General features: G+C 46.0%; 2 protein-coding genes and 2 non-coding genes across 7 annotated transcripts in view; 3 read left to right on the forward strand and 1 right to left on the reverse strand.

Annotated features, from left to right (window-relative positions):
- Positions 1-492: 492 nt before the first annotated feature.
- Positions 493-632, forward strand: LOC129157170 (small nucleolar RNA SNORA9). Its single transcript, XR_008560520.1, has one exon. It is a non-coding gene; the product is annotated as a small nucleolar RNA SNORA9 (small nucleolar RNA).
- A 227-nt stretch (positions 633-859) lies between these two features.
- LOC129157169 (small nucleolar RNA SNORA9) lies at positions 860-999 on the forward strand. The gene has a single exon (XR_008560519.1). It is a non-coding gene; the product is annotated as a small nucleolar RNA SNORA9 (small nucleolar RNA).
- A 1,174-nt stretch (positions 1,000-2,173) lies between these two features.
- Positions 2,174-19,531, forward strand: part of zc3h12ab (zinc finger CCCH-type containing 12Ab) — a 33,357-nt gene continuing 15,999 nt past the window's right edge. Inside the window, exons 1-5 of one of the 4 annotated variants that reach the window (XM_015942567.3) lie at positions 2,174-2,308; positions 2,394-2,485; positions 14,712-14,807; positions 14,960-15,005; positions 15,092-15,524. In XM_015942567.3, the coding sequence (XP_015798053.1) occupies positions 15,118-15,524 (407 nt within the window). In that variant the 5' untranslated portion in view covers positions 2,174-2,308; positions 2,394-2,485; positions 14,712-14,807; positions 14,960-15,005; positions 15,092-15,117. Of the gene's footprint in view, positions 2,309-2,393; positions 2,486-14,644; positions 14,808-14,959; positions 15,006-15,091; positions 15,525-15,610; positions 18,903-19,531 lie in introns of those variants that run through there. The other 3 variants (XM_015942569.3, XM_015942570.3, XM_054736453.2) reach the window with 3 other exon arrangements.
- On the reverse strand, positions 2,626-5,024 carry smim13 (small integral membrane protein 13). Its single transcript, XM_015942572.3, has 2 exons — positions 4,597-5,024; positions 2,626-3,098 (listed from the first exon to the last, which is right to left on the reverse strand). Exons 1-2 carry the CDS (start codon positions 4,670-4,672, stop codon positions 2,920-2,922), a joined length of 255 nt encoding a protein of 84 aa, XP_015798058.1. The 5' UTR covers positions 4,673-5,024; the 3' UTR covers positions 2,626-2,919.

Genomic DNA, 19,531 nt, shown 5'->3' on the forward strand with positions numbered 1-19,531 from the left:
GGAAGGTGTGGAGTTGCTGTCAGCAGTGGGTGTGTTGGCCCTGGTCGGCCTGAAGCAGACCCCCTCCAGAAGAGGGCTGAGAATGAGCCTTGGTTGGCCCGGAACAATACCAGGCCACCCAGATATGTAAACAACCTACGCTACCCGGCCCGGGCCGACCCGGTACCGATGGGAATGGCCCATTTTTAAACCCGTTTCAGAGTTTGTGTTCTTGTGAAGAGCCTCTTCTGCCAGCAGGGGGCGCGACCACGCCGCTCAGCGGAACTCTGCAGAAGAAGTCCCTACTTCCGGTGGGCACGAGCACGGCGTGGCTGACACCGGTTCGGTCCATCTGCTGCCATCTAGGCTCGGACTTTGGCTGGTTCCGGTTCTGGAGACGTGGACGTGAGTTCGGATCGGTGTGTCAGTCGGTTCTGGAGAGTAAGTGTTCTGAAACTGTTTCCGCTCCGGTTCCGGTCCCGCTTGGCTGGCGGGTTTCTCGGTTTCTTCCGTGTGCAGACGTTTCCAGCGAGGCCGAACCTGCGGTGGTTCGGTTCTGGCCTGTTGTGTCTGCTAGAGGAACCGGAGGCTGTTTGAGGCCCAGCTGTGGTTCGGTTCTTCACGGCTCGGTTATAGGTAAACCTCCTACAAACCTGTTTCCGGTCCAGTCCACGTCTACAAAGGGTTCTGGACCGGACCAGAACCGGACAGCTCTGATTAGAAAACAAACTTGATTTTTAATGTTTAACTCGTTTCTGACGCAGGCACTGTTTCTGTTGGTTTCAGCCTTGATCCAGAACTTTCTGGACCCGAACCCAGACCAGGAACCAGGAACCAGGCACACGATCACGGTAACAGTCGTCATTATGCCAGGGTCCGTGTGCAGACGTTTCCAGCGAGGCCGAACCTGCGGTGGTTCGGTTCTGTCCTGTTGTGTCTGCTAGAGGAACCGGAGGCTGTTTGAGGCCCAGCTGTGGTTCGGTTCTTCACGGCTCGGTTATAGGTACACCTCCGACAGCAGCTGCCTTCAGTCCTGGGCCTGGAGGGCCGGTGTTCTGAGGATTTCTCCTACCCGGTAAACCGTCCTACCCGTTGTTACTGAGCATGTGCGCGCATGCGCACAATACAAAAGGGGAATACTACTCCGCTGTCAAATTTGCAGGAAAATAGATATGTAGTAAGTATTAGTACTTTTTTTCTTGGGTTAGGGTTAGGGTTGGTGTCATGTAAAACACCGTAATTCACCTACGGGTAGAACACCGGTATCCAGCACACCTGTGTAGCAGCTGATCAGGCTCTGCAGGTATGTTGGAGCAGGGTAACAACTAAAACCTGCTGGATACCGGACCGGAGTTAAAGCCCTGTCTTACACAGACTGGTGCCGTTTGTTTCCAGGAGGAGGTGCTGGTGTTCTGCTCAGAGCTTCAGGCGTGACTGCAGGTGAGGATGTTTCTCCTGAAGACTTTCCTCTTCCTGACTTTCTAGTAACTTATTTTTTCTCTACTGCTCCCAAAGCCACACAGAAAATAATCCAACTGCCACCTGGATTCATCACCTGAGGAGTGAAAGATAATCTCATTAAAAGTCTTTCTTCTGATTGATCTTCGTGGTTTTTTGGGTGAACCTCTTAAAGAACCAGTGTAATGTTATTGTCCATGTGGGGGTGCCTCTGGACGTGTCATTTGGAATCGTAGGATGTCCAAGGAAGGTCCCACCTTTCTCGCCTCTGATTGGCTAGAAGGGCTCTACTACGATTGGCTACTTCATGTAGCAGCTAACAGTTTCCTGGCTGAGAGCAGCTGTCCTGCAGCAGAACGGCTGTTTAGTGAAGAGAACGTGAACCTAGCGCTGTAAATGACACGCGACCCACACTTGTACAGTACCTTTAAGAGGACTCCAAAGTGCTTTACTGTATCGTTCATCCATTCACACTGATGGGGATGAGCTACATTGTAGCCACAGCTGCCCTGGCAGAGGCGACAACATTCTGTCTTGTTTTGCTAACTAGTTTCTCTGTTGAGTAAAATCTAAACCTAATAAATCTGGTTGCACTTCTCAGCTGGACTTTAGTCTGCTGGCGCTCAAGCACCGAGGTGATGTGATGAAAGCAGAGTGGACAGGATGAACGTGTGAACCGCCCTGTTCTCCCCGGCTGTGTGCAGCCTAGCGAGCCAGACTAGACAAACATCTGCAAGGTCAGGACGTGTGGTTCACTAGCTACAGCGGGTCTGGTTCTCTTCTAGAACCATGGACACTCGTGCACACACATCTAAACAGGTGTGGAACCCCCCCGCCGATCCAGAAGACGGGACCCACACCCAAGTCAGCGGTGACTAAGTGCTACAAGGTTTATTAGAAATTCACATTTTCAGGTTATTTTGTGAGGAAAGTGAAAACGGTTTGTTGTCAAACAGGACGGGATGGTTATTCCAGCGAAGAAACGCAGTTTCCTCCAGGAAGTAGCCAATCGTAGGAGAGCCTTTCCTGCCAATCAGAGGCAACAAAGGTGAGACCTTCCTTGGACACTACGATTCCAAATGATGCCCACTGCACACGCCAGGGGATTTATCTTAAATGCTTTAAAGCTAAGAATAAATTATGGGATGGGTGAGTGAACTGGCAGGTTTTAACTAAAGACTCATCAACTTCCTGTTTCCTGTTATTTATTTGGAGCAAATAAAATGAGTGACAGGATGGTGTAAATACTGCTGAGGTCCAGGTCAGCTGACCAGGTCATGTGATCAACATTTGGTGTAAATGTTTCTAAAAACAGACAGGGTGGTCATGTGATGCAAAAGGGTGAGTTCAGCACACGGGGTGGGCTCAGCCATCACTGGTCTTGAAACCTGTGACCCTAATGAACGCAGCCACCTTCTCCCTTTAAATGTGTCGGTGCAAAGTTCCCTGTGAGGTCGAGGGTTGATGAGGACGTTGGCTGGTCTAGGAGGTGCTCTCTGGGAAGGCGACTCTTTGGCGAATGGTCCGGGGCCGGCTCCTCGTCATGGCACTGCTTTTGGTTTCAGCCGGCTGGGTTTCGGCCTGTGGGGTTCCGGCATCGCCGACGAGTTCCCGTAGAAACTTAAACTTGGACAGGAAGAGCTGCCAGACCACGTACCAACCTGAGGGACACAGGAGAAACATCAGGAAACAGCTGGAGCTGAGTCACTGTTACAGACGAAGGAAGCTAAACCTCTGGGAGCGCTCACTTTTGTCTCATTTATGCACCAATGTTTGTGAATTAGTTCCTAAGGCCACAGGCATGAATACGTAGATGCCCCATTGGGCGCTGGACAGCGGAACAGCCTTGCTGCCATATTGGATGGGTCTCCTCCCTCTCCAAAGTCAATGTGATGTGACAGTGTGAGCGTCCTGTCACAATGTCACGATTGATCATGCGCCCTGGCTACTTGGCCAAGGGGATGTCCCTTTGGCTGACTGGTTAGAGCGTATGACTCTCACCCGGGAGTCTGGGGATCGAATCCCGCCCGGGCCCTCGTTTATCCACCTTGCCACAGTAGATTGGGCAACTATGCCCGTTCCTGTGCAGCCTGCGGTTACAACAACTGCTGTATTATTAAAAACATCATTAACTTTTCTAGCCAACCCGATTTCATTATATTTACACTTTAATTGTCATGCCATACCTTGTCTCTGATTTTGAGAGCAAGTGTAAAATGTGTTTAGTTGGGTAAGCCCCTTCCTCAGTGGGCAAATGGAGACCCATCCAAGATGGCGGCAAGCCACTACAGCAACTCCTAATAGGCAGCACCAGTCCACAGGGCGTCTATGGCCCAATCATAATACTGGCATTTCCACCCTCGTGCCCTTCAATTGCGCTATCCCAACCAGAGGTGTGGGTAGGGTGTCCTGATTCTCAAGTGTGGATGCTGATCACGCCCCTTTTGCACCCTTGTCCTGCACTTCATCCAAGTCCACATCCATGTGTTCACCCTGAGCTGTGTTCATGTGTTCATCCCGGGCTGTGTCCATGTGTTCACCCTGGGCTGTGTTCATGATGATAACATACCCGCACTTGTATAGCGCCTCTCAGAGTAAGGACTCCAAAACTCCTTACACTACAGTGTATCATTCATCCATTCACACACACATTCACACACTGGTGGTGATGAGCCACGATGTAGACACAGCTGTCCTGGGGTGCACTGACAGACCACCGACCACCACCAGCAGGAAAGGTGGGTTAAGTGTCTTGCCCAAGGACACAACGGCAGAATTCTCTGTCCGGAGCGGTGATCAAACCTGCAACCTTCCGATTACTGGACAACCCGCTCAACCTGTTGAGCTATTGCTGCCCAACCTGGGCTGTGTTCATGTGCTCACCCTGGGCTGTGTTCATGTGTTCACCCTGGGCTGTGTTCATGTGCTCACCCTGGGCTGTGTTCATGTGCTCACCCTGGGCTGTGTTCATGTGCTCACCCAGGGCTGTGTTCATGTGCTCACCCAGGGCTGTGTTCATGTGCTCACCCTGGGCTGTGTTCATGTGCTCACCCAGGGCTGTGTTCATGTGCTCACCCTGGGCTGTGTTCAACCTGAGCTGTGTTCATGTGTTCACCCTGGGCTGTGTTCATGTGTTCATCCTGGGCTGCGTAAACTCACCGAACAGCATGAAGAGCAGGGCGCAGATGAGCGTGGCCACGATGACCAGCAGCGTGAGACCGAGGCTCTGCCACATGTCTGCGGCGGTGTGTCCTCTCGTGGGCCGCCCTCACACACGAAGCCCGGGTTGGCAGGTTCACCTGCGGGTCACACAGCGGGCTGAGGCGAAGACCACGAATAACTGAACATGGCAGACTCACAAACGGCAGGCTGGTGGTTAGCTTAGCTTTAGCTAGTGGACGGCGGTTTGGCTTCACGGACGCTCCCCGGGCCGGAGGAGTGAGCATAGGCGGCGGTTAGCTGGTGTCAGGAGGCTAAAGTCCCGCTGCTTGGTGCTACATCACGGCTACACGGTCTAATTACCGGTGTTGTTGCTCCACAGAGCAGCAGATAAACCGGGTCAACACAACACCAGCGTCATGAAGCTCAGACTGACTGAGGCTGCGCAGCTTCCAGATGGTTTATGGGTAGTGTAGTTTTATCACATGTAGCCTTCAGTCCAAATCGTCGGCTGTGTTCGAGATAAACCAGTTCTGCGCAGTTTAGATCAGCTGTGATCGGCGAGCAGTGCTTGCCAGTTAGATTTGTGTCCAACTTGACACCGACTTGCTCTGACGTCACGCATACATAGGCAACGATAACCTCGTGAGATCAAGGCGGCCGCAGATTTTGGAGCAAGGTGTTACTCTCCCTCAGCTGCAAAACCTAGGCCCTAGGGCATGACCATCAACATATAAATATTGGACAATGGGTTTCCATAGGCTCCAATAACACATTTTGAAGATAAATGGGAGGTGGCCACCACCGCCATTTTGACCGTGTCACAGGTTCCGTCAAGCCCAGACAATTCCACAAAAGGGAAGAGAGGTGGAGCTGAGGGTGGGGCTGTAAGGCTGGGATCAACTGACGACACCCGGTCGAACTAGCTACAAGCTAACCTGAAGCTAACCCAAAGCTAACGCGGAGGTGGGAGCTAAGCTAACGGAGGTTGCAACCTAGCTACAACCGGAGTTAACTGTGCACAACACCAGAGCTTCTGAGTCAGAGATACGCCGGGCTGACCGCTGGGGAGAACCGGGTGGAAAACATCGGTCTCCCGAGAGCTCCACAAGCCGATAGTGGGAACCCAGCTCCACCAACATGTTATATTTCAACCCATTTTCTAAAGTGCAGCATTATGTTAAACGCACTGGGTTTTACCCTATTACATTTAAATGTCATGGTTAAACAGTACATGTTAAAATCTAAGCTCAGCTCGGCAGTGACCTAAAATACATAAATATAATTTTACTTACCGAAAAAAATGAAGTGGAGACTCCTTGGACGCTCTATTAGTGCAATTAATGCCACAGCAAGTCATTTTGTCCAACAATTGCACAAATAATATCCAAAACAGAATACACAAACACAGAGACTCAAAATCCCGGAGCAGTTTCCAGGCCAGACCGAGGCTCTACTGAGGCCTTTCCCCGGAGCTAGTTCTGTGGTCACGTGGGTCTGATGCTCATTAATTATACAGAATTTTAGGCTTTTAATGCACTTAAACAGAAGAGTGAGAAAAACATTCACCCCCCTCAGAGTTGTCATGAGTGTAAACTAGATCATTTAAACCAAAAACATGTTCTGGTACCAGGCTGTAAACATGTTTATTTCTGCTGTCAAATTGGTATTTTTAACATGGGAGTCAATGAGGATTTGCTCGCTTCTGACACCTGCCCCTAGTGGATGAGGGTGGAACTGCAATTTTTGGTACTTCTGGGATGGCCTCAATTTTTCAATAATACCTAGCTGCGGACATTGCCCAGGCAAAACACGCCCAGGAAAAACAGCCCCCGGCCAAAACACGCCCCCCCCCCCCCCACACACACACACACACACAAAACACCCCCCCGCCCCCCTGTTGAGCTACCCCCGAGCTCAACAACGGCGAACAACACAATTGAAAGACAATAAATAAAGAAATAGTATTAATGTAATTAAACAGACAGAACTTCAGGTTTAAATATGAATGTATGGATTTTTTTGGCCATCCCCAGTGAGATTATAAAACACAGATACCACCAACAAATAATCAGTAGCCGTACAGTAATCAGTTGCCAGTAGGCACAACATACCTATGCTTACTTAACTTAGCAGGTGAGTAATGTATGTGCAAGTGTTTATTTCAAATGCAATAAAATTAAATACCAGATAAAGTAATTAGTGGAAATCGTTTTAATTAACCCCTTAAGCCCACTAGCCTCCACTTTTGGGAGCACGCCTCCTACAGCAACATTTAACTTTCAACCATTTGTTTTTACAGGCACTAACAGTGGGTCTAAGTTCATACGAGTGAGTAATTAATATCTATGTTACTATTTATGGTTTTTTATTGCTTCTTTACAGTGAAAAGCTGCTGATGTGTAATTTTTGGGCATATTTACATGTGTATATATGCATTTCTTATATTCTATTAACAGGAATAATTGCTGGCCTTTTGACACAAAATGTATTGATTTAGAAATTACTAAAATATTTTGCATTAAGTATACAATTCACAAGACTAGTAAACTCATATTGACCATACACTAATCTGGAAAGAATATACTGTAAACACAAAAGCAGAAAAGTTTGGCTTTAGAAAAAAAGTTCAGACAAATGAACCATCCAGCAGCAGCTTTTATTGGCCTACAAAAACTTCAAAAAATAAAAAATAAAAATGTCCACACAATGAGATGAGTCCAGAGCTTTTCTGAATTTCTCCGAGTATATGAGCAGTTCCATGGCGTAGGACATCAGCTGCCTCTCACTAATGAGACAAGGATAAATAGCAATTAGTAATAATGACATTTACACCTAGAGGCTGTCATAAACAATGTGAAAACAATACATGTAGGCATTAGCACTGTTCTTGTGTTTGTAGAATACCTCCAGTCACACTGCCGTACATTTCTGTGGCTTTGTCTGGTCAACATTCATGGACAGCTGAAAGTGCATGGATGGTTGCCTGAGTAATGAGGTGAACAAAAGGACATCTTTCATGTAGACATTAGTCTGTCATGTTGCAGGTAACAAGATATTAACCATGAGTTATAGGCTGACAACAGTAAAGACAAAAAATATTTTCAGAACGCTGACCATGTTGTGTTGGTCCATGCCGTCATTGTCCTTAATCACGACACACAAAAAACATGACTTCATGCACAGCAGTTACAATTAATTTTATTTTGTTGTCATGCAATAATCTTCACTCATATTCACCTGCTCTCTGGGTGGAAAGCTGTAGGGTGTATTAAAATACACACGGTCGGTGTCCTGTGGATTCAGAGGAAAGCTAATAATTGTATCAGTGTGATTTACAGTTATCCAAGAGGATTGACATTTGCACTTATTATACCACCACTATTGAAAGTTGACAACATATCAAACTTTCGGCTATTTAAAATCAACAAATAAACCAAAACAAATTGGAAAAGCTAAATACAGCAACTGATAATTGTGGGACCGTCTCAGAATCATTCCATCCCTGAAAGTGGTGACCTATTTTCAAACAGGCAGGAGTAAGGTCTTCACTGACCATGGTGCTGCGTTCATGTTCTCTTTTTCTTTTTATCCTGAATACCGGTGGTACATTGGTACGAAGGGTTGCCTGTCCCTCTTCTGTAAAATGGGCAAACTTCCTTCCATACCTGTAATAAACACATGTTTTCATGAGCCAGAATGGAGATAAGTGTGACCATAAAAGGAAGCCCTGCAGCGTACCCTTCCAGGACAAGGTTTTCTAATAGGACAATGCACCACCAGTAGACACATGTCATCCTAATAAAGACCACAGGTACACTATGAGGACACATTAGTCATAGTATATTAACAATATTTGAAACGTAGTGATAGAATTTTTACATTTTTCTTTTGTAAACTTACCACACTGAAGTCAAAGGATGCTTCCATAGCAAAGTACCAGGCATACTGTAGTGATGACACATTTTCAAACAATATATATGAGACTGCTCAGTGACAGAGTGGGCACACATTTACACTAAAATATGTCGTGCAGATCATTACAATAAACTGTATATTAGAGGAGACATGATAAACTGCATGGATAGAATTAGCACTGTCCACAGTCCATTTATTAACTTTATGTAATGCTGTTTTTGTTGTGGTTTTGTTTTGTTACTGTGTTGATTTCAAGTAATTCAATTGTGTAATGTAGCTTTACATGAACCTAACATAGTTCTTCAATTGAAGCCATGCAAAATACTACATATTATCCAATCAGTGGCTCCAGCTTCTGTACCTGGAACTCAATTGACGTCATATAGAAAAATGTATTGGCTTAAAGATGCAATTATAAATAAGATCCAACAAAACAATACAAAAAATCGTGTGTCACGTTATTGTATACGGCATTACGTCTCTCACCATTATCATGAAGACACCACAATCATTGCCATGCGTCTGCTTAGGAACACCCTGTATGACAGTTAAATTCAACAAATAGCTGATAATTACATTTCAGTTTAATTTTGATATTGCAGGCAATACCTCCAAATCCAGAGCAGTTTTCTCCACCCAGGTTCCCACAGCTGTCTGCTGTGCAACATCTCTGAGTAACCCCAAAAAACCAACAACAATGTAAAACTTAAAAAGCTATACGCTGCTATGATTTTGTAAGAGATAAAAAAAAAAAAAGAAATTGATGGCATGTGAACCGTATCAATAGGCGTGTTTCCACTACAAGAACTTGAGGATAGATTTACAGGAACCTCCCGACATGTCAAGCGGCCGTTTTCAGGAACCTTCTGGTTGTAACTCAGTAGGAAATGACATCAGCAGACGTCAAAAACAACTGGCAGCAGTATAATTAGAAGAGCAGCTGGTGATGCAGAATTAAAAAAAGGCACCGATCGCATTAAAGGTCTAACTCCCGACACAGGAAGACTCTGTGTGATCCCCCCACAGCTGTTGGACAAAACGGTAAAAATCCACCACAGACTTAAAGGGGCTTGTCTCTCAAAATTCAGAGCTGCTCTTGTCCTCCGAATGGATTAAATTAGAACATGCTTCTATACAATAAATGCTTTTATTATTATTAATGTCACATCGGGTTTTGGGTTGATCATTGACGTCAGTCACTGCCAAAGCAGTCGTGATACGCTGATGTCTGTGGAAGTTCTGAAAGGGCTGAATATGAATGGAGACACAACAGCTGAGAGGACGGGGACATCCTATCTCCTGGTCAAGTTCCCCATCCCAGGAACTACCCTGGAGTTCTGCTAATGGAAACATGCCTACTATCTGTAATCCACAGAACAGGGAACATGTCCAAGAACGGGACCATGCAAATTGGTAATTATTCATAATTTCCTAAAGTTCAAAAAGGACGTTGTCTTTCTGTCTCCCTCCCCTTTTCATTGCATTTAATATTTGTCTATTTTCTTCACTTTCAGCTATTTGAAGCACATCTCATCTGACCCTATAACAAATGTGCAGAGCAGGGTACATTTATTATCACATTGCCCCCTGATTGAACTTATTTTAGGAAATTTTTGTAAACATTGGCAGGTCAGGATAACGTGACCTCCAGCACACACAACACTGACAACCTCAACAGATTCCTGTAGGCCTGACTGGAGAAACCATCTGCTCTTCTGAAATAATGGGAATCCAGAAATGAAATTTCGTTCTGGAGTGGCCTCATTACCTACAGAAAATAGAACAGATGTACAATTAGCCAAAAACCACAGGAAACTCACAAATGACTTTAAGGTTAAAACACAGACATCATCTACGACATATGTCCTAACATGTTATGTTGATATTGTATGCCACTCACAAAATTGTTCTGTAAATGGTATAATGTTCTTACGCTCAGCAGAAAAAGCCCTGGAATCCACAGTGGGATGATGATGGCATCTTTCTGGTCAGCATCTTTCTGTAAAAAAAATAAAATAAATAAAAACCAAACAAGGCGCTGTACACTAAAAATGTTAGTTAAGTAAACCGGCGTTATACAATCATGTCGAACACAGATAAAAGATAAAAAGGAAATACAACAAAATTCCCAAAACTAACAGCTAAAAATCAATAAGACACAGGGTGAATAAAAAAATTTGAAAAACATTTAAAAAAGAACCTCAATAGTACGGAAGTCGATAATTGTGGAGTCCATTTTTAAACAGTGCAGATGTAAGTGAGGTCCATAGTTATGTGGTATAAGCTAGGTTGAAGTAGTGAGTTTTCAGGCGTGATTTAAAAATGCTAGCTGTTGGTGCTAGCCTCACTAGCAGTGGTAATGCGTTCCACAGCTTGGGTGCACAGACAGAGAAAGCCCTCTCTCCACGGCTTTTTAAACGTGCATTCGGAACAGCTAGGAGGAGCTTAATAATACAAAAAATCGTGAGTTTGCTGCTTATTAGATGAGGAGTCATAAACGGTCAAATAAACAGCCTATTGTTACGTTTATTTTGGCCAAAAGGCTTGCATGTAGCCCATTTAAAATTATATTAAAAAATTTGCGTCCATGACGTCTTCCCCCACTGCCAATAATGCTTAATTTTATATAAAAGTGTTTCAGAAAAAAATTACGATTGCGCTATCTATCAAACTATGTCTTAAACGTTCAAAGTTCTAGTACAAAATCTTCGCAAGTTGTAAAAATATTAATCTGTCTTTACCTGAACCGTCATTTTCATCTGGTGTTGCAACACGCATGCGAGTTCTCGTCTTCGTACATGCAACCCTAACCCTAAACAAGTCAAGTATCTGGGAGTCATCATTGATGAAAAAATGTCTTGGAAGCTGCATATAAACAGCGTCAAAACTAAAATATCTAAAACGATTGCACTGTTGCATAGAGCTAAAGGGTTGCTTGATAATAATTCACTATATTTGTTATATAACTCACTGATCATACCATACCTGAACTACTGCATTGAAATCTGGGGAACAACATATAAAACTTACACAAATTCCATTTACATCTTACAGAAAACAGCAATAAGAATAATCACAAGGAGCAACTACAGAGATCCGTTGTGTCGGCCAACCAGTCCAGGAACTATATTGTTCAATTTTTTTAAGAATAATATGATTGTTTCATTTGTATTGATGTTATTTTAGAAAGGGGCAGATAACATACATTTTTCTTCTTTCTGTCCCCTTTTTCATTTTGGCTTTTAGAAATTTAGTTTTGTATTTTTATTTTAATGTCAATAAATTAAAATAAAGTTGAAAAAAAAAATGTCCCCCACTGCTCTCGGGACGCGGTCAAAGCTCTGCCGGAGGTGGGAGTTGAAGACAGTCTTGACAGGTTCTTCTGCCAGGTGTTCCCAGCAGACCCTCACTATGCGTTTGGGTCTGCCAGGTCTACGCGGCGTCTTCCCTTGCCATCTGATCCAACTCACCACCAGGTGGTGATCAGTTGACAGCTCCGCTCCTCTCTTCACTCGGGTGTCCAAAACATATGGCCGTAGGTCAGATGATACAACTACAAAGTCTATCATCGACCTGCGACCTAGGCTGCCCTGGTACCAAGTGTACCGATGGGCATCCTTATGTTCGAACATGGTGATCGTTATGGCCAAACTGCGGCTTGCACACAAGTCCAATAACAAAACACCGCTCGAGTTCAGATCAGGCGGGCCGTTCCTCCCAATCACACCCCTCCAGGTCATGCTGTCATTGCCCACGTGAGCATTGAAGTCCCCCAGCAGGACAATGGAGTCCCCTGATGGAGTACTATCTAGCACTCGTCCCAGGGACTCCAATAAGGGTGGGTACTCTGAACTGATATTTGGCCCATAAGCACAAACAACAGTCAGGACCCGTTCCCCGACCCGAAGGCACATGGAAGCTACCCTCTCGTCCCCCGGGGTAAACCCCAACACACAGGCAGAGTCTTGGGGCTAACAAAAACCCAACCCCAGCCCTCCGCCTCTCACCTGGAGCAACTCCAGCAAAGGAGAGTGTCCAACCCCTCTCAAGGACTTGGGTTCCAGAGCCAATGCTATGTGTCGTGGTGAGTCCGACTATATCTAGCCGGTACCGCTCAACCTCTGCCACAAGCTCCGGCTCCTTCCCCACCAGCGAGGTGATGTTCCATGTCCCAAAAACCAGTTTTCTTGTCCGGGGATCGGACCGCCAAGGCTCCCGCCTCAGTCTGCCACCCGATCCACATAGTTTATGTATACAGCACATTTAAAACGCAGCATGGGAGCCGCCCAAAGTGCTGCACAGGCTGGACCAAATCACGACTAATCACAGCAACAAAAACAGGATAAAAATACTGATCAGTAAAAGCAAATAAAACAGGAGGAACACTAAGAACACAAACGAGTCATTGTCTAAAAGCCGAGTCGTAGAAGTGGGTCTTTATACGAGATTTAAAAACCGCCAATGATGGAGCCTGTCGAACTATAATAGGTGGAGTTCCACAGCTTTGGAGCAGCATGGACAAATACTCATTCAACCCGTGGTTTGTAACGCATCCGGGGAGTGCAAAGCAGCAGGAGGTCAGCCCACCTCAACGTGCGCGTGGGTACATAGGGAGAGCAGGTCAGAGAGATAGGGAGATACCAGGTCGTTGAGTGCTGTAATGACAAAAGTCAATAGCTTAAACTGTACTCGGAAAATGACAGGGAGCCAGTGAGGATGTAACAGGACCGGAGTAATATAGCTATGTGTTTGTCAAGAACCTGGCAGCAGCGTTCTGGACGACCTGCAGCCGATTCAGGGCAGAGACCGGAGCACCGACTAGGAAGACGTTTGCATAGCCCAGTCTTTCTGTCAGTTTTTGGTAGGCTGGGTTGAATTTGCACTAGCACCCCACTTTCAATGCAAAAGATGGTAGCCCTGTGTAGAACTTCACTTTTGGGTCGTTGTCTTTGAGGAAATCTTCGTCTAACTTCTATTTTGCCTGTTCCTGTTTGAATTTTTGGTTCTCTTCCTGCAGGAACTCAATTTGTTTTAACGTTAACAAACACATTCTACACTCCTGCTGCTCTTCATCTTCATGTTGTACACCAATCTGCTCTGGGGGCATCCCTGCTGCAGTTTCAGTCGTGATTCTTGCTGAAAAACACAAAATTTAAAAGAAAAACTTAGCGACGAGCAAAAAATCAAACATGCAAGAAATCCGTGGAGCTCATGATTGCTGATTGGTAGCTGGTCACGTGGTGTTAATTGCCTCTCGTAACCCTCGTGTACTACACCACGCTCAGCGCAAAGCTCGCCCCGATCTTGTGGATTCTCACACGAGTGGAAAATTGGCTCAGAAAAGTGCAAAAGTCGCACAGTCCTCCCGGCTTGAACCTTTCCAGAGTCGCTGTTGCGGAAGCTCGATCCTCGGTATGACCCAAGTGGGTGCCCAGTCTGGATCACATTCCATCATTTTGTGGGCTGGTTTTCCTGCAAGCAAAAAAACTAAACATCAGCCTGCCAAGCTACAGCTAACAGAGAACAAATGTGTTTCACATCAGTAGACCTGCTACCCGTATTAACAGAGATGTAATGGCGAATCGCTTGTTAATATCGTAGCTCACCTTTGTGAAGATGCTTTGAACACACCGACATGTCAGCTGGAGTGTTTTGAAAGGTTATATTTGGCCTTCGTATAGCTGCAATCCTTGCCATCCGTCGCCTCTTTGTGACTTCGGAAACATGGCTTGGACAATTTTCCTTCCACGAAGGAATCCGATAAAAACGGATCTCTTTACCTGCTGGCTTCCCGTGGCGGCCGAATGGCTATGACCGTTAATAACAGCAGCTTGTTGCCGTTCTGTCTGATTGTTTTGGTATTAGCTCGCCCGCTAGCCACTCTATAATCCTTTGTGGTTTTATCCCGGAAATGACGTCTCGTTTTCAGCGTTTAACAGCAAAAAAAGTTGATTGGTGGGTGACTTGCTCTTTAATATAAAATTCGCCTCAGAAGTTTTAAATTAGACAAAAAAACATGAAAATATCAAAAAGTAAAAATGTTTTAATGATTGATTTGTTTATTTTCTGACTTTATTTTCTGTCAAAATAAATCAAGTTTAGATGCAGAAAACTACCGGAAACTGCGTCTGAGTCAGTCACGTGACCTCAGGCTGGTTTCTGTTCAATCTGAAGAATGAACAACTTCCGTGTTTCAGCTCACAGCCAGAGAGGTCCCTGGACAGAGACACCTGAGCTGCACAGGTAAGCCGGTCATCTGACGTCAGTCCGAGGCGGAAACTCAGGTCATTCAGGTAAGCAGCCATGTCAGGTCCGGCAGAACCGCTTTTTTTACGGTTTCTGATCCCGTTTTTTGCTTTTTGATGGAAGTCTCGTGTTCGGACTCCCCGCCCCTCCCCCGCGCGCTGAAATCACGTATCAGAAATTCTTATTTCTTTCTAATCAGGAGTCGGAGCGGGACTTCCGGTTGGAAACAAGTTTTGAACAACAGAGTAATTAACCACCACCCTAACCAACCATCAACATGAACTCAGTCATGCTAGTTAAAGCAGTCACTGAGTCTTTATTGGTGTTTCAGGCTGAAGCATGACGAGATGAAGACAGATGTTAGATTCTATCCAGCTGTCCACCCCAGGACCGGTACCAGCAGCACACATCTCCACGTGGGGCTCCTCGCCCTGTGAGACCATGTTCCAGAAGCCCCTGGACCCCCGGCTCCTTCAGGCCCAGCTGGACTTCTTCCACAAGCTGGGCTACTCTACTGCTCAGGTCCAGGCCATCCAGCTGAAGTTCGGCACAGACACAGACAAAGTTCTGGGAGAGCTGGTTCAGCTCGGAGCCGGTCAGGAGGTCAAGCAGGGACCTGTGACCACCGTATCTGTGTTAAAGCCCGGAGGGGCCCCCGCTCCCAATCTGCTGCTGCCTGTGACCCATCCTGAGAGCAGAGAGAACCCAGAGGATGGTGATGTTCTGAGAGCTGTAGTGATAGACGGCAGCAACGTGGCCATGAGGTCAGAATGTTTATTTTCTACGTCTTCATTTATATTTTATTCACTTTTATCTATTTGACCTGAAAATGTTTAACAATCTGACTCAGCAACCGGATCAGCGGTAGCGAACTCCCAGTTTTAAACCAGGTGATGGAAAACTTTCCTTTCAGTTGCTTTTGAAGATACGTCCTTACATGTTTCCTTCAGGGAAACAAAAACAGCTGTTTCTGACACGTCTCAGGTTCAAATCCCGGCTGCTGCCTTTCTGTGTGGAGTTAGCGTGTTCTCCTCATGCACGTGTGGAGTTAGCATGTTCTCATGTATGTGTGGAGTTAGCGTGTTCTCATGTATGTGTGGAGTTAGCGTGTTCTCCTCATGCATGTGTGGAGTTAGCATGTTCTCATGCATGTGTGGAGTTAACATGTTCTCCTCATGCACGTGTGGAGTTAGCATGTTCTCCTCATGCATGTGTGGAGTTAGCATGTTCTCATGTATGTGTGGAGTTAGCGTGTTCTCATGCATGTGTGGAGTTAGCGTGTTCTCCTCATGCATGTGTGGAGTTAGCGTGTTCTCCTGCATGTGTGGAGTTAACATGTTCTCCTCATGCATGTGTGGAGTTAGCATGTTCTCATGTATGTGTGGAGTTAGCGTGTTCTCATGCATGTGTGGAGTTAGCGTGTTCTCATGCATGTGTGGAGTTAACATGTTCTCCTCATGCACGTGTGGAGTTAGCATGTTCTCCTCATGCATGTGTGGAGTTAGCATGTTCTCATGTATGTGTGGAGTTAGCGTGTTCTCATGCATGTGTGGAGTTAGCGTGTTCTCCTCATGCATGTGTGGAGTTAGCGTGTTCTCCTCATGCATGTGTGGAGTTAGCGTGTTCTCCTCATGCATGTGTAGAGTTAGCGTGTTCTCCTCATACATGTGTGGAGTTAGCGTGTTCTCATGTATGTGTGGAGTTAGCGTGTTCTCATGCATGTGTGGAGTTAGCATGTTCTCCTCATGCATGTGTGGAGTTAGCGTGTTCTCATGCATGTGTGGAGTTAGCATGTTCTCATGCATGTGTGGAGTTAGCGTGTTCTCCTCATGCATGTGTGGAGTTAGCGTGTTCTCCTCATGCATGTGTGGAGTTAGCGTGTTCTCTTCATGCATGTGTGGAGTTAGCATGTTCTCATGTATGTGTGGAGTTAGCGTGTTCTCATGCATGTGTGGAGTTAGCATGTTCTCCTCATGCATGTGTGGAGTTAGCGTGTTCTCATGCATGTGTGGAGTTAGCGTGTTCTCATGCATGTGTGGAGTTAGCGTGTTCTCATGCATGTGTGGAGTTAGCGTGTTCTCCTCATGCATGTGTGGAGTTAGCATGTTCTCATGCATGTGTGGAGTTAGCGTGTTCTCATGCACGTGTGGAGTTGGTGTGTTCTCCTCATGCATGTGTGGAGTTAGCATGTTCTCCTCATGCATGTGTGGAGTTAGCGTGTTCTCCTCATGCATGTGTGGAGTTAGCGTGTTCTCCTCATGCATGTGTGGAGTTAGCGTGTTCTCCTCATGCATGTGTAGAGTTAGCGTGTTCTCCTCATGCACGTGTGGAGTTAGCGTGTTCTCATGCACGTGTGGAGTTAGCATGTTCTCCTCATGCATGTGTGGAGTTAGCATGTTCTCATGTATGTGTGGAGTTAGCGTGTTCTCATGCATGTGTGGAGTTAGCATGTTCTCCTCATGCATGTGTGGAGTTAGCGTGTTCTCATGCATGTGTGGAGTTAGCATGTTCTCATGCATGTGTGGAGTTAGCGTGTTCTCCTCATGCATGTGTGGAGTTAGCGTGTTCTCCTCATGCATGTGTGGAGTTAGCGTGTTCTCTTCATGCATGTGTGGAGTTAGCATGTTCTCATGTATGTGTGGAGTTAGCGTGTTCTCATGCATGTGTGGAGTTAGCATGTTCTCCTCATGCATGTGTGGAGTTAGCGTGTTCTCATGCATGTGTGGAGTTAGCGTGTTCTCATGCATGTGTGGAGTTAGCGTGTTCTCATGCATGTGTGGAGTTAGCGTGTTCTCCTCATGCATGTGTGGAGTTAGCATGTTCTCATGCATGTGTGGAGTTAGCGTGTTCTCATGCACGTGTGGAGTTGGTGTGTTCTCCTCATGCATGTGTGGAGTTAGCATGTTCTCCTCATGCATGTGTGGAGTTAGTGTGTTCTCCTCATGCATGTGTGGAGTTAGCATGTTCTCCTCATGCATGTGTGGAGTTAGCATGTTCTCCTCATGCATGTGTGGAGTTAGCATGTTCTCCTCATGCATGTGTGGAGTTAGCATGTTCTCCTCATGCATGTGTGGAGTTAGCATGTTCTCATGCATGTGTGGAGTTAGCATGTTCTCCTCATGCATGTGTGGAGTTGGTGTGTTCTCCTCATGCACGTGTGGAGTTAGCATGTTCTCATGCATGTGTGGAGTTGGCGTGTTCTCCTCATACATGTGTGGAGTTAGCATGTTCTCATGCATGTGTGGAGTTAGCATGTTCTCATGCATGTGTGGAGTTAGCGTGTTCTCCTCATGCATGTGTGGAGTTAGCGTGTTCTCCTCATGCATGTGTGGAGTTAGCGTGTTCTCCTCATGCACGTGTGGAGTTAGCGTGTTCTCCTCATGCATGTGTGGAGTTAGCGTGTTCTCCTCATGCACGTGTGGAGTTAGCATGTTCTCCTCATGCATGTGTGGAGTTAGCATGTTCTCATGCATGTGTAGAGTTAGCGTGTTCTCCTCATGCACGTGTGGAGTTAGCATGTTCTCCTCATGCATGTGTGGAGTTAGCATGTTCTCATGCATGTGTAGAGTTAGTGTGTTCTCCTCATGCACGTGTGGAGTTAGCGTGTTCTTCTCATGCACGTGTGGAGTTAGCGTGTTCTCCTCATGCACGTGTGGAGTTAGCGTGTTCTCCTCATGCATGTGTGGAGTTAGCGTGTTCTCCTCATGCACGTGTGGAGTTAGCGTGTTCTCCTCCTGCACGTGTGGAGTTAGCATGTTCTCATGCACGTGTGGAGTTAGCGTGTTCTCCTCCTGCACGTGTGGAGTTAGCGTGTTCTCAGGCTTCCTCCCATGAACAAAAAAGATTATTTACAAGCTGTAAACTGTCCCTATATGTGAGTTTTTGTGATGGACTGGAGACATGTCCATGCTGCCCTTGTCTGTCACTCGATGATTGTTGGTGGTAGGCAGCAGCTGCCTGAGAGCATACTGAGGAATACGAAGGGTGAGTGAATGAATCCAGTGTTCCTCACTCCTGATGACTAGGATGTCTGCTGTGCACATCGTCTCTGTGGCAGAAGAAGAAGAAAAGATCATTTCTATAGCGCCTCTCAAGATAAAAACCACGAGGTGCTTCACAAAAACAAAAAATGTACAACTATAAAAAATAAATTAGAAAATGGTTAAAAATATATTTAAAATGAGCAACAATAGACAATTATGATTAAACAAAGTTAAGAAAGAGAGAGAGTGAACAGGAAGGAGGGAAACCAGTGGATCCTGAGGAAGGTGGAATAGGTGGGGAGAGCAGAATAAAGAGAGAGAGGTGAAGAAGGTCATACAAAAGCCAGCTTGAACAAGTGAGTCTTCAGCTGCTTTTTAAAGGAGACCACTGAGTCCACTGATCTCAGGCTCAGAGGGAGAGAGGTCCAGAGTCTGGGGGCCACAGCAGCAGATGATCTGTCACCTTTGACCTTTAGCCTGGTGCTGCACAACCAGTAGGCTTTGGTCACTGGACCTCAGGGACCTGCTGGGGGTGTAGGGACTAAGAAGATCACCAATGTAAGATGGTGCTTGTCCATGTAAGGCCCTATAGACCAGAACCAGGATCTTGAAATGAACCCTGAAATTGACTGGCAGCCAGTGAAGCTGGAGGAGAAGCGGGGTGATGTGGGTGTGTTTGGAGGACTTGGTCAGAAGCCGAGCACAGGCGTTCTGAACCACCTGTAGACGGTTCAGGGAGGTTCTGCTCAGACACGTGAAAAGAGAGTTACAGTAGTCTAAGCGTGAGG

The sequence above is a fragment of the Nothobranchius furzeri genome, chromosome 19 (genome assembly GCF_043380555.1).
Source record: "Nothobranchius furzeri strain GRZ-AD chromosome 19, NfurGRZ-RIMD1, whole genome shotgun sequence".
Taxonomy (NCBI): Eukaryota; Metazoa; Chordata; class Actinopteri; order Cyprinodontiformes; family Nothobranchiidae; genus Nothobranchius; species Nothobranchius furzeri.

Bases quoted from the DNA above. Each gene is read 5' to 3' on its own strand.
- smim13 (XM_015942572.3), bottom strand. From the start codon at position 4,672: ATGTGGCAGAGCCTCGGTCTCACGCTGCTGGTCATCGTGGCCACGCTC. The intron at 3,099-4,596 runs GTGAGTTTACGC...TGTGTCCCTCAG, and splicing joins CCTGCTCTTCATGCTGTTCG to GTTGGTACGTGGTCTGGCAG.